At 37.5% G+C, this 15,094-nt stretch overlaps 1 protein-coding gene across 3 annotated transcripts in view; it reads left to right on the top strand.

The window, feature by feature from the left end:
* Positions 1–15,094, top strand: part of CUBN (cubilin) — a 281,633-nt gene that overhangs the window by 176,795 nt on the left and 89,744 nt on the right. For all 3 annotated transcript variants that reach the window (XR_010934358.1, XM_067704299.1, XM_067704308.1), the window contains 5 exons: positions 1,776–1,981; positions 3,434–3,618; positions 5,256–5,448; positions 11,299–11,496; positions 14,578–14,724. Coding sequence is in view for 2 of the 3 variants with exons in the window: in XM_067704299.1 (XP_067560400.1) it covers positions 1,776–1,981; positions 3,434–3,618; positions 5,256–5,448; positions 11,299–11,496; positions 14,578–14,724 (929 nt within the window). In the remaining variant the exon portion in view is untranslated. The remainder of the gene's footprint in view (positions 1–1,775; positions 1,982–3,433; positions 3,619–5,255; positions 5,449–11,298; positions 11,497–14,577; positions 14,725–15,094) is intronic.

The raw sequence follows: 15,094 nt of genomic DNA, 5'->3' as shown, positions 1-15,094 counted from the left end.
GTGGTCAGAGAACATATTTTTTAATAGTTTTAATATTTTCTGAGACTTGGTGTGTTGTCAACTATATATTGATACATTTTTATGCATGTTAATGGGCACATGAAAAATATAAATATAGAGAATTTATAAATTCTAATTGTTGGGTGTTATAAAAAGCTTGTTATTGTCTTGTTGTTATTGTAATTCATCGTCTTATGGAAATCACCAAAAATCATCTAATTTACTCCTTAATATGTGTGAAAAATAATCCTATAGTGGACCCTCTAAAACTGCTCCTTTAAAAGTTACTAATTTACTTTGAGTAACCAAATCCTATAGCCCAACAGTCCCCAAACTTTTTGGCACCAGGGACCGGTTTCGTGGAAGACAGTTTTTCCATGGACTTGGTGTGTGGGGGGTGGGGGGGATGGTTCAGGCGGTACTGTGAGTGATGGGGAGAGATGCAGAGCAGCAGATGAAGCTTCATTTGCTCGCCTGCTCGGGGGTTGGGGACCCCTGCTATAGCCTGTTCTTAATCCTGGATCTTTCTGTCATATGACACTCTTCATCACTCTCTCCTTAATTTTCTCTTGGCTTCTGTGACATGACACTGATCTTGTTTTTATCCTACTTTCCAGACTATTCTTGGGTTTATTGCTTCCTCTTCCTTTCACTGAACTCAGAATATGGGTGTTCCCTAAGCTTCTGCTCTTATCTCTTCTCTCTCTCTCTATGTATCACTCCCCACTTTTTCATTTCTAAACCCCCAATCTAGCCATGTTTTCAGCTATTTTCATGTGCGTACAGGTGATTTCCAAATACAGCCTCAGAGTCTCTTCTGAAGCCCAAACTTGGCACCATGAATTGGGTTGAATTGGCTTTATACTTGTGGATCCTCCTCTGGACCATCTCTTCTATTATATTTATCTATTTGTCTACCCTCCCACCAACACCATATTACCTTGATTATATCCAACTTTTTTAAGCATTGAGGCCAATTTTTAAAGGCGTTCATTGAGCATCTACGTGTTCCAGACTCTTTATATATGTGACTAATGCCAATTACATGAGGTAGATCTTATTTCCCACCCTCCATTCCCCCATGTCATCATAATTGCAGAATATAAAGAAGTTGAGTAGGCCATGCTTGAACGCTAGCGTGTTTTAGTGCAAATGCCATGTTTTTTCTACCTTTACAGAAATTAAGTACAGATGCCTTTGATTGGCATTTAAGCTCTCCCAAAATTAACCCATCATACTGCTCCAGTTATGTCTTCTAATGTTTTCTTAAAGGTACTCAGTATTCTAACCAAACGAGACCTCTCACAGATTTCTAAATATGTCCCACTCTTTCTGCATATGTGCTTTGGTTAGCACGCATTCCCTGCCCACCATTTTTGCACCTTAAATCCAGCTTATGTTTACATTTCCATCTTAAAAAAAATCTCTCCATCAAGCTATTACTGAACCTCACAATTGCATGTGATACCTCTGCCTCAAAATAACTCTGATGGCATGATATTCTGTCTTCTATATTCTGTTTTTTTCTATCTTGTTGCCCAATTTTCCCCCAGAAAGAAAACTCCCTGAAGGCAGTGTATTAATTGTCTTTTATCTCTTGAATCACCATTTCAACAAATTTGAGTGTAAGAAATGTTTTGAGTTAGCCAAAAGACACTGTGATTAAAGTTAAAGCAAAAATTTAAAAACCAAACAGGTCAACCCAGCAAGTGATTCAGGATAATCCCCAAATTTATTTTATCAGTTAAATCCCTAATTTTGTTTTTTCCAATCAGAACTTTCCAGGTGGAGGAGTCTCAAGACTGTAGCAGAGATTTTGTGGAGATCCGGGAAGGAAACGCCACTGGTCGCTTGGTGGGACGGTACTGTGGAAACGTCCTCCCTCTCAATTACTCATCCGTCCTTGGGCACATCCTGTGGGTCAGATTTGTCTCCGATGGCTCAGGCAGTGGCGTGGGCTTCCAGGCTGCATTTGCCAACAGTGAGTTGGTTCTCTTTTAGTGATGGCTTCCAGAATGTGTCCTACAAACTAGAAGGATAGCGATGTTTTCAGTAATGCATTAAGAACAATTCCCCTATATTGAATGTCTCTGTGGAATTACTTTATTATATACTAGAAAAATTAAATTATATATGAATGACTCATTAAGAGCCAGGGAGAGCATGCTCAGTGGTTCTAACATTCTTTTAAAGCTCTAGTGTCTACCTAATTTTAAGTGAAACATTTTTCATGATATTGCAATAGAGAGTTTTCTAATGTATCATCGTTTCAGTTTGGTATACTTTTATCAAATGTGTTTCATTTGATCCCATAAACTCTATATTCCTCAAGTTAAAAATGTTTACTCTGGGGGCTTCCCTGGTGGCGCAGTGGTTGGGAGTCCGCCTGCCGATGCAGGGGACACGGGTTCGTGCCCCGGTCCGGGAAGATCCCACATGCTGCGGAGTGGCTGGGCCCGTGAGCCATGGCCGCTGAGCCTGCGCATCCGGAGCCTGTGCTCCGCAACGGGAGAGGCCAAAACAGTGAGAGGCCCACGTACTGCAAAAAAAAAAAAAATGTTTACTCTGGTACAAATGAACCCATTTACGAAACAGAAATAGAGTCACAGATGTAGAAAGCAAACTTACGGTTACCAGGAGGAAAGGGGAAGGGGGGAGGGATAAACTGGAAGATTGGGATTGACATATACGCACTACTATACATAAAATAGATCACTAATCAGGACATACTGTATAGCACAGGGAACTCTACTCTAGACTCCATGGTGACCTATATGGGAAAAGAATCTAAAAAAGAGTGGATATATGTATATGTATAACTGATTCACTTTGCTGTACAGCAGAAACTAACACAAATTTTAAATTAACTAGACTCCAATAAAAATGAATTTAAAAAAACACAAGAAACGTTTACTATTACTTTAGGATATTCCTAAGTGCTCAGAGATTGTAATAACAGGATATTCTTCTAATAGGATAAAATGTTAAATATTAATAGCTATTCTATATGTTGTTTGAAAATGTCAGTTTCTCTTACATAGTTAAAGAAAAAAAAAAACATGTTTCGTTCTTTTTTAACATGAAGTAAAATAGGTAAACCAAAATTATAGAACAGGGCTGGTGATACCCCTTCCCAAGTCACCAAGTTCCCTGGGGTCTGGGAACCCAATTTTACATGGGACGCGATTGCTTGTTTTCACACCATGTGGTCTTCTAAGGAGATGGAATTCCATTCACAATATCACCCTTCTCCAAAGAATTAATAGATAGCAGAGAAACCAAAAGGGAAGCAGTATTTCTTTCAGTGTTCAGAAAAGAAATTGCAGTCAATTAGAAGTCCGTCCTTTTTAACACCCCTTGGCTTTTGTTTCTTTCATTTGACTAAGGAGCTGTTCTAAGTAGGTCTGATTTACTACTCTGTTTTCCTTCCTAGTATTTGGCAATGACAATATTGTGGGAACTCAGGGGAAAATTGCCTCTCCCTTATGGCCCGGAAATTACCCCCACAACTCCAATTACCATTGGATAGTGAATGTGAATGAATCTCAGGTTATCCATGGTAGAATCTTGGAGATGGACATGGAGGCAACACTCAACTGCTATTATGACAAACTAAAGGTGAGTTTCCAAGAGCAACTGATGTTTATACATTTTGGTGACTTGCTATTGGCAACCATAGATCCAAGTTAATGTCTATTCAAGCATTTACAAGTCATAGGGGGTGGTCTACCCTACATCACGAATACGCCTTCCAGGTTACCTGAACAATGGTGATTCTGGTAGTATAATTATTATCTTTGATTCTGTAACTAACTTTTTTTCCGCATTATTGTAATCTTTCTGTTGGGCTTTATCTAAGCTTGTGTATGTGTCTTAATTAAGAATTTATTCTATCTTATATCCCATTACCCTGTTTATTCTCCTGTTAGAGTGTTAAAAATTTGAACAATCATTTTAAAGTAAGTAAATATAAGTATATAAAAATCGTGGCGATCATTGCCATCCAGACATTGGCAACTGCATCAATTCCAGAAACACTATCAGATTATTTTTTATCCAGTTTTATTGAGGTATATTTGACAAATAAATATTATATATATTTAAGATGTACAACTAGGTCTTTTGATATATGATATTTTACAATTTTACGTTGTAAAATAATAATCACAATCAAGCTAATTAACATATCCATCACCTCAGATGGTTACCATCTTCTTTCTTTGTTTCTGGTGTGGTGGGAATACTTAAGATTTACCCTCTTAGCAAATTTCAAGTATATACATGGTAATATTAGCTATAGTCACATTGTTCTACATTAGATCTTCAGAATTATTAATCTTGCATAACTGAAACTTTGTACCCTTTGACCATCTCCCTGTTCCCCGCTCCCCCCATCTCCTGGTAAACACCATTCTACTTTCTGCTTCTATGGGTTTCACTATTTTACTATCAGATTCTTGAGGGCCAAGATTCTGTCTTATTCATTTTAGGTCCACAGTGCTTCACATAGAACCTAGTCCTTGATAGATGCTCAGTAAGTTGGAAAAACTTATTAGCTAATTTGAAATCTGAGCTTATATAGTAGCTTCAATAGAGAAATATGTAATAACACTTATAACGAACTTGTTCAAATTATTTACAAGATGGAGGGAAGGATATGAAATGTAATTGGAGAGATCCACCCACATGTGAAGAAAAAGATAAACATGCTCAAGATTACGTATTTGGAAACTATCAGAAAATATGTCTCTAACTATGTAATCTAACATTTTCAACCAAATGAAAGAGATTTCTTGCATGCTTTGAGTATGCTAAGCCCTCACAAGCTGTGATTCTGTTGCTGTTATTAATTCTGCTTCTTTTCTTCTTTGGAAATGTGAACTCCTTCAGGATACCTGGCCACTTTCTCTCATTAGACTTTTCCTTTTTCTTGTGACTTTTCCTTTTTCTTGTGACTTTCCCCCTTTCTTCCTAATTCCTCCCTTTTGTGGCCCCAAAGCACATTTCATAGACACTGTTGTTGTGCCACTATCCTGGTTCCTACTTTTCCACCCATAAGTTTTACTGTAAATCGAATAATGAGCTATATCACATGGAGCATAGTTACTAATATAATTCTGCAGGGAAGATATAGATAATTTTAAAACATTTAATTACTTGCAATCATAGTTTATACTTCGTGGTTTTCTATTTATGAGGAAAAATGGAGGTGATTGCCTGAGTTCAGTGCTCTATTATCTGTCCCTTCCATGCAGGTTTATGATGGGGCTGGCATTCATTCCCGCCTGATTGGAACCTATTGCGGTACCCAGACTGGCTCTTTGAGCTCCACTAGAAGTTCTTTGACATTTCAGTTTTCTTCTGACTCTTCAGTCTCAGGGAAAGGATTCCTTTTGGAGTGGTTTGCAATGAATGCCTCTGTTGGACCTTTACCTACCATTGCTACAGGTGTGTTTGGTAATAAATGAAATTCTTTTTAGGGGCTGATATGTGCAGACTAATATTTCAAAGGTTCCTACTAATAAGGGCTAAATACACAAGTGAATAAAAAGAGTAATTACAGTCTCAAAACCCTTCCTCCATATGTTCAGGTGTCCTTTGAATTTCATAAATACTTAGAGATTAGATGTTTATTTCAAAAAAAATGCTGGTTTCCCATTATATTTTCCATAATAGTTAAGGGTTTGATGTCCATAAGATATTCTACTTACAATTTCTAGAAATCGCTTTAGAGATCTCTGAAAGTTTGGTTTGTAAATAACACACACACACACACACACACACACACACACACACACACACACACACACACACACACACACACACACACACACACACCCCCCCTAGGATCAACTAATGCAAGTAACTGTTTTTCCTCTATGTTACCTTTTAAGTGTGCCTTCAGAAATGCTTCAGTGTGTCCTTAGCTGGTTGTAAACTCTCATGTTTCAAGGTAAAGTTGGCCTAAATTTCAATCTTTCATTTTACTATTTTTAAGACATTTTAAATTCCCCCAGTAAGCTGTGTTTTGGGAGACTGTGCTTTTCTTTTGAAAATTTGTTTAAACACTTTTGAATGGCTCTTGTGAATTTGAGGGTTGACATAGAATAAATTCAGCAGATATTTCTCAGGGCATATTCTCACTCCTTGAAATATTTGATTAGGACATATTATCATTGGATCTCATTGAAGAATATTCAGACTTTGAACTTGTTCTAAGACTAAACAGACCCTAAAAGATTAGAGTCTGTTTGCTTCTAGCTTCTTGGGAATTCTGTCCTAAGATGTTATTTTCACCTCTCTTGCAAGGTGCTTTCAAAACATTGACTATGAAACTCTTCCTTAAAATATTAATCTATTTATCTAAGAGCAAAGAGCCATCAGCAAGATTGCCAAATGTAATTTAGAGCTATCCATTTAAGACTGGATAGCTCTTATAAGTAAACTTGAGTTAAGCTTCTTTTATGTCCACAAATCTCAAGTTACAGAAGAAATCACTCATGCAAAACATTATATCAATAAGTATATTGTAGTACTCAAAAAAAAGTTCTCTTCTCATACATATATTCCATAATTATGTGATTGAAGTGGATGAGTGAGTATAGTATAGTATCATAAATCTCATTTCTCTTAATGAAAAACGAGCAAAGGAAAAAATAAAAGGATAAGAAAATTTTATAGTTTACTAGTTACCTGGTTGGTGCAAATGATTATCTCATGATCATAGCACATTCTGACACTTTCATTAAAGTGAAAAAAAAGCTTACTGTTTTAAATTGTATTAATATATTGAACACTGACATTAGCATTCCTTATGCGAACATACATTAAATTTAATTCAACCAATACTTATAGAGGGTTTATTATAGACATGCTGAGGTAAGTTTATACCAACTAAGAAAGGAAACCAAGATATAATCTCTACTCTCCAAGAGTTCAAAAGTAATTGGCAAAGATAAAGCATTCAGTTAAATAATGATATAGTAACTAAATGATTAAATGACAAAGCAAAAAGCAGTCAAAGGAAAATAAGCCTAATGTGGACTAGGGTCATGTGAAGGAAATTAAACATGTCAAGTTGGAAAATATTAGCTAATCAGTCAGGACATATTTGATTATGCTGCAGTAACAAATAATTCCAAACTCCGAATAGCTGAGAAACACAAGACTTCTTACTTGTTCATGTTACCCTCTTGGGTTAACTGGGTATTGGATCTGACATTGTTTGGGACATTACCTGTGATCATGGCAAGAGGAAAGAGAGCCCTGGCATGCCTCAGTCTAAAAGTGTTCAGCTTAAAAGTGACACATGTCATTTTGCTTATGATTCATAAACCAGAACTGGTCAAATGGCCTCACCCAACCGCAGAAGTATTAGGAAATGCAATTTCACCATATGTTTGGAAGTGAGGAAAAATGGAATATTTGACAAACAGCACTAACAGCTTATAGTTAGTATGATAACTGCTTTTTATAAATTCAAGATAAGAAGTATTTTATGTAAAGGAAAATCTTAACATTTGAAGATACTGGATAATATTCGGATCTTATACTTTGAAATTGTTTTTACTTTATTTTATTTTTAAACTTGTACAGCCTATATAGTAATAGGATAAAGTAAATAGGACCTAGTCCTATAAATTTTACATTCATTTCTTGGTGGCCCTAGCAAGATTCAAACATGTATTGTATAAGAGTCATAAACTTCTGGAATGGTGGAGTAAAGGCCTCTGAAAATCTATTCTCGCAGAAAAACAATGAGAACACTGGCAAAAAAATTTTAAATCAACTTTTGAGAACTCTGGAAATTAATTAAAAATTGCAATAATCTGTAGAGTGTTTATTCAAGAAAAATGGTTCAGTCTGAGTGACAATAGACAACTTTCTGGCGTCTTAATTTTCCCTATTCCCATCTCTCTCCCCGTCCTAGCTTTGCAGTAACCTCACAATAGCCTCACAACCACGTTAGCCATGAAAACCAGCAGCCTAACAGCCACTGGAAGGGGTGGAGTAGATCTGGAACTCCAGAAAGCATCCTATCCCTAAGGAATTGCTATTATTTAACCTGTCTGGCAGCTTCCTAGAAAAGCTCCATTCTCAGGACTTGTCTTCATCTGACCTGACTCAGTGTGCTCTGCGCAAAAGCCCGGTCTCTGGGGTGTTTTTTAGAAATCATCAGTGGCAAGTTATTTAATATCACAACTGCATGTGGCAGTGATTCCAGTTACAGCTAATAAGAGGCTGACCAAAAATGTAAAAAGAAAAACTGGGGAGTGATATATCCATAGGGGACTTTGAAAAGTTTTGACATATTTCTGGGAACATAGAAGGCTCCACTCATGTGCAGGGCTATAAACATGTCCAACATGAGACTCGAGAAGGCCCCAGTCTCTCACCTCTGTAGGATCTTGAGGCTCTGTGAAAGTAGAAAGTGAATTCTAGGGCAGAGTTATAAACTGTCTTCTAGAGTCATATAGGCATATCCCAATACACACACACACACACACACACACACACACACGTGCACACACACAGTCACTCAGAAAAGTGAGAGAATTATTGGTTCAAGACATTTAAAAGGAATCTCTATTTAATCAGTTGTTGATCACTAACCTGAACACAGACTTTCAATGGTTACACACAACAATTAACACAGACATTACAGAATTAGTACACAAAAGCCACTGAACAAAGAGCAGTGACAGCAAACTTTGGGGGAGGGGTTGATTTCCAGAGTTGCCACATTACATTGTTTAAAATGTCTGGTTTTCAACAAAAAATTATGAGACACATGAAGAAATAGGAAAGTATGGCCTATGCAGAGGAATATAAGCAATCCATAGAAACTGTCTTGGAGAAAGCCAACATGTCAGACTTACGTAACAAAGACTTTAAATAAGCTATTGTAAGTATGTTAAAGAACTAAACGAAATCATGTCTAAAGAGTTAACGAAGAGTGTGGGGTGGCGTCTCACCAGCTAGAGGACACCAATAAAGTGACAGACATTTTTGAAAGAAAAAGCAACCAACTAGAAATTTTGGAGTTGAAATTCACTGGGTGGGCTCAATGACAGATCTGAGCAGGCAGAAGAAAGAATCCCTGAATTTGAATGTAGGTCCTTTAGGATTATCCTGTTGAGGAAAAGAAAGAGGAAAATTATACAGAGCTTCAGAGACTATCATTTATACCAACATATGTATGCATAATGAGAGTCCCAGGTAAAGAAAGAGGGAAAGGGAAAAAAAGAATACTTGAAGAAATAATGTCTGTACACATCCCAAATTTGATGAAAAATATTAACCTACACATCCAAGAATCCCCAAAATTCCAGGTAGGATAAACTCAATGAGATCTGTACCTAGACATACTGCTGTCAAACTGTCAAAGCTAAAGAAAAGGGGTTATCTTGAAAGCACGAAGAGAAACTCACTTATCTTGTAAAAACAATACTCACCAAGGTTAACATCTCATTTCTCATCAGAAACCATGAAGGTCAGAGCAGTGGGATGACATAGTCAATGTGCTGAAGTAAAAAGTCTGTTGATCAAGAATTCTATACCCAGAAAATGTATCCTCCAAACTAAGTAGAAATTAAAACATTCCCAGATAAATGAAAGCTGAGAGAATTCATTGCAAGCAGACCTATGCTACAGGAAATGCTAAAGGGGGGCTTTCAGAATGAAATGAAATGACCCTAGCATGTCTTTACTGCTAGATAGTAGGTAGTGAAGACAGCTACATATGTAAATATAAAGGCAGTATAAATGTATTTTCATCTGTAGCTCTTTTCTTCTGCTCTCTGATTTAAAGACAGCTGCATAAGGCAATAATAATAAACTATGCTGATAATGTTTAAGTATATAATTTTATGACAATAATAGCATAAAAGATGGGGGTGGGTGGGAATGGAGTTATATTATAACCAAGTTTTGTATACTATTAAAATTAAGTTAATATTAATCCAAACTACAATGTCTTAAGATGTTAATTGTAATCTTCTGAACAACCACACAGAAAAAACTCGAAAATATACAGTTAAATAAATAACAAATGAATTAAAGTGATATACTAGAAAATATGTATTTAACACTAGGACGGCTATAATCAGTAAGACAGACAATAACAATTATTGACAAAGATGTGGAGAATCTGGGACCCTTGTACATTGCTAGTGGAAATGTAAAATCCTACAGCCACTTTGGAAGACAGTTTAGCAGTTCCTCAAATATTGAAACACAGGGTTACCATACAATCCAGCAATTCCACTCCTAGTTATATACCTAAGAACATTGAAAACATATGTCCACACAAAAATTTATACAGGAATGTTCATAGAAATATTATTCATAAATAGTGAAAAAGAGGAAAGAACCCAAATGTCGAACAGCTGATGAATGGAAAAACTAAACGTGGTATATCCATATAGTGGAATACTATTCTGCCTCAAAATGAAAGAAGTATTGATACATGCTAGAATACAGATGAACCTTAGAATATTATGCTAAGTGAATGAAGCCAGTCACAAGAGGCCACACATAGTATGATTATATTTATATAAGATGTCTTAAATAGGCAACTCCATAGAGACAGAAAGGAGGCTAGTGGTTTCCATAGACTTGTGGAGTAGAGAACAGAGAATCAGTGGTAAAGAGTATCCAGTTTCTTTCAGGGTGGTGAAAATGTGTTCTAAGATTAGGTAGCAGTGACGATTGCAGAACTTTGTGAATATACTAAAAACCACTGAACTATTTAAAAGGGTAGATTTTATGGTGAGTGAATAATAACTCAACAAAACTGTTATTTAAGAAGCAAACAACAACAACAACCAAAAAAAGCCTGTTGTTATTATAAGCTCACAAACTTTTTTGAATGCTTCATTTCACCAAATTGAAAATTTTTTTCAAAATTGCCTAATATAAATTACATGATGAATAGCTGTGCTAAAAGAAGGTGAAGACTAAAGCACACTGGAAACATGAACAAAGTTCTACCTTGGTTACGATAATAATAGGATCTTCCATATGGACTTCCTTCATGCTTGACAGATAATAGGCACCCATTAATAATTGGGTTAAGTGGTAAAATTATGGTGAAAAAAGTAGAATACAGTGTGTTTTTCTTCAAAAAATTATGGAAATCACAGCTGTCTGAATCAGTGGATTTAATAAAATATGTATAAATTTCTTTGAGAAAATTGTTTTAATTGGTTGTTTCAGTGTAGAACTGTGGCTTTCAAGTGAAATGCTACCTTCTTTTCTGCCAGAGGTATTTCAACGATGTGGCTTTTCATTCTGCAGGTGCTTGTGGTGGGTTCCTGCAGACAGGAGATGCTCCAGTCTTTCTTTACTCCCCAGGCTGGCCTGAAAGCTACAGTAATGGCGCTGACTGCATGTGGCTTATCCAGGCTCCTGATTCTACTGTGGAACTCAACATCCTTTCCCTGGACATTGAATCTCATAGTACATGCAGCTATGATAAACTTGTGATAAGAGACGGTGAGAAACGTTTAAAAAACAAGATAAAACAAAAAACTACCAAGTTTCAACCCTGACACACATTTAGTTACATTCAATTGTAATCATACTCGTTTACTGCTTCCATCCATTTGCATGGAAATGCACAGGTATTATGGTCAGTGAAAGCATGAGATACTAGAACTGGCCACCATTTCTGCAGAACATAAGGAAAGCATTAAATTGCCTGGAGCAAAATAATCCGCACACTATGTTAGGGAGAGCATCACATTCCCAAGAGGAAACACTCCCTGTGGTTTAAGTAGGAAATTATAATCTGAGTTTCCGGGTTGTGCTGCTTTCTCGTTGAAAGGCTATGGAAATAAATCTTGATATTTTATACCTATGGTTTTAAGATCCAAGTGTGAAAAGTATTTAAAATTGCAATGTATTCAAGTTTCTATTGTGTACTGAATCTCTGGGTAGAATGGGTAGAATTAAGGGCTAATATTTTTTCATCTTTTCCTCTGTACCCAGGTGTGGTATTGCTATGTGATGAGTGAGGGATATAAATAATGCTTCAATGCAAGATGCACAGACTTGTGGTTCATGATTTGCATGGAACAGAGGAGGATAGGGAGGCCATATCCTCTAGTCAGTGTCTCTTACAGTGAGGTCCCCAGACCGACAGCATGAGCATCACCTGGGAACTTGTTAGAAAGGCAAATTCTATGCCCCACCCCAGACCAACTAAACTAGAAACTTGGATGGGTCCTACATCTGTCTCCGGTTAAGGTTAAGATCAGGGTGAGGAGAGTAAGGCAGGATTGGACAAAGTACAGAGTCAGATCCTGTCTTTATTTAAAATTTTAATATTTTGTTCATTCTACATTAAATTTCCATTTTTGAAATATTGTACTGAAATATTTTTATCTTGATTTCTGAGGTCTCGGGCACCTCCTTAAGTTTTGCCCCCGATGTGACGTGCTCCCCTCGCCTGACCCGGGTCCCTGCCTCCCGGTGGTGGAGTCTCTGAAGCTGGGGACCCACTGCCCTGCATGACACATGTTGCAACCCCAGTGCCTGCCTAGACAGCAGGTGACATCTAGTAAGGTGTTCACCTGGAGGACAGAATCAAAGGGGCAGCTACTAGGAGTGCGGGTTCGTTGTTGTGGATCTTATTTTCCAAGAGATATGAGGAGCATAGAGTTTTCTGTGAACTTCTCAGTTTGTTACATTTTGGCGATTAATGAAAAAACCTTCAGAGCATTTTTTTTTTTTTTTGGACCAAAGCATGTGTTTGATTTTGGCCCACTGGTGGCTCATGGGCATTTTCATGTCCGCCTTATCCCCTTAACCCTAGACCCCCCACTAAGTATAGTGAGAAAAATCAAATGGCAGAGGGGCTTTACTTTCCTTCTGTAGGAGCTGGGCAGTAAGTGAAGACTCAAGTCAGTCACACAAACGTGATCAGATGGTAAACCGTAACTTTCCCCCTTTTTCCTATCAACTATCTGCTATCAGCACATTGCCCAGAAGAATGATCATCTTTCCTCTTGTTTTTCTTTCTTTAGGAAGGAAACGAAAATCAGTAGACCCAACTCAGTCTCATTGAGAGATAAAACATACACATGTGAAATAAGTAACAACATATAATAAGCTTCAAAGCTTTGTGATGCAGTTAATCAGAGAATAAGTCAACAGATTTGGGGTGAGATGTGTAGCAAAATAGCATAATGAAGATAAGATGCAAAAGGAGTCACAGATAAATTTTTGAATGATAAAAAATGCAAACGTTTCCAGAGGTCAGAACCCCTGTAAAGAACGCCTTTCCAAGCAGCGTGTATTTATAGCTGTGCTACTACATTTGATAACTTGTTTTCTAAACTAGTCAATAATGAGTACGTTTTAGGTTGCGGTCAATGTCAAAAAAAGAATCATTTTGCTAGTTGAGTGAAAGGACAAATTTCCTCATGTCTCGTATTCTATTTTTGTCTTTTTTTAAGTTTCAAATTAATTAATTCTCTGCCTTAGGGAAAAAAACAACGTATTTTCCCAGCCAAGGAATCTAAGTCCTTGCTCCATTCAGGCTTTGACTGAGACAGTTGTTCTGATCAAAATTTATAATCAAGAGAAAAGCCAGAGGAAAAAGGGCCTTGGGGGTTACCCAGCTCTCACTGATGTCTCTGGAGGTGCACATTTGCTGACATTATCTTTTTTCATCCTCCACACGTGGAGAGAAGTGTGTTCTTATAATGGCAAAACAAACAATGAACAACAAAATAATGAAAAGAAAAAAGAAAACCCCTCTGAAGGTGAAGGCAGATTTCGGGGCAAATGACCTTATAACATTAGCATCGGATCTGGGGCTGAAGAATCAAACCTTTTTTTTTTTTTTTTTTAGATACTTGACCTTCAGCAGTCAGAATAGTTTAGATCAGAATCTACTGCACATATCAGCACTGGTCCTCAGTTACTTCCCAACTCACGTCCTCTCATTTTGAGTTTTCGTTCCAGGAAGAACTGTCAGCCAGTTTTTGGAAAGGCAGTGGGAACTGGCAAAGAAGTTGTTATTGAAAAGGTTAAAGAAAAAGACAGGCGGCACCGTTACAAACTGGAGCCACAATGATGTAACCCCTGGAATGTCCCTTATTTGGTAATCCTGCTGCCTCCTAGAAACGGGGGTGTTTTGAGAATAATGTGTGAGGCGCTTTGGCTGGGTTGCAATGATGGTGGAGGATACTCCTTTTTAAAAATTTTTATTGGAGTTTAGTTGATTTACAGTGTTGTGTTAGTTTGAGGTGTGCAGCAAAGTGCATCAGTTATACGTATGCCTGTATCCACTCTTTTTTAGATTCTTTTCCCATGTAGGTCATTACAGAGTGTTGAGCAGAGTTCCCTGTGCTATACAGTAGGTCCTTATTAGGTATGTACTTTATATAGAGTAGTGTGTATATGTCCAGCCCAATCTCCCAGTTTATCCCTCCACAACCCCCTTCCTCCCTGGTAACCATAAGTTTGTTTTCTATATCTGTGACTCTATTTCTGTTTTGTAAATAAGTTGTGGAGGAGACTCTTAAGACGTCATATTTTCACACTGACATTTCCTCTCTTTGGTCATAGGAGACAACAGCATGGCCCAGGAGCTAGCAGTTCTCTGTGGCAGAGAGATCCCTGGGCCCATCCGGTCTACTGGAGAGCACATGGTGATCCACTTCACCTCGGACTTCAGTGTAACCAGGGCGGGCTTTAATGCATCGTTTCACAAGAGTAATGTGTTCTCATGGTTCTAATTCATTTCATCTCATCTTCCTCTTGCTGTCTCCCTAACACACTCTGCTCATGTTTCAATGCCAGGACACAGGTTCTAAGTCAGAGCACACAGGCCTCTGCCCGGCCTCTGGGGGTTATCCTGATGTCAGGTATTAAGTCTTAAAAAAAAAAAAAGAAAGAAAGAAACTGGCCACATTTGTGAATGGTCCCCCATCTTCAGTTCTTTGGGCAGGGCATCTTCCCTCCACGGTAGGCACAAGAGTAAGATGTTTAAAACAAAATTTCAGCCTAGCGGATGGCTGGAACCAGAAGACAGTACATGTCCATAACACATCAAAGAAGCAGTAAGTCAGAGTTATCTTCAACC

Source organism: Pseudorca crassidens, chromosome 1 (genome assembly GCF_039906515.1).
Source record: "Pseudorca crassidens isolate mPseCra1 chromosome 1, mPseCra1.hap1, whole genome shotgun sequence".
Taxonomy (NCBI): Eukaryota; Metazoa; Chordata; class Mammalia; order Artiodactyla; family Delphinidae; genus Pseudorca; species Pseudorca crassidens.
Note: the sequence above shows the minus strand (reverse complement) of the source record. Positions and strands in the feature narration are given on the sequence as shown.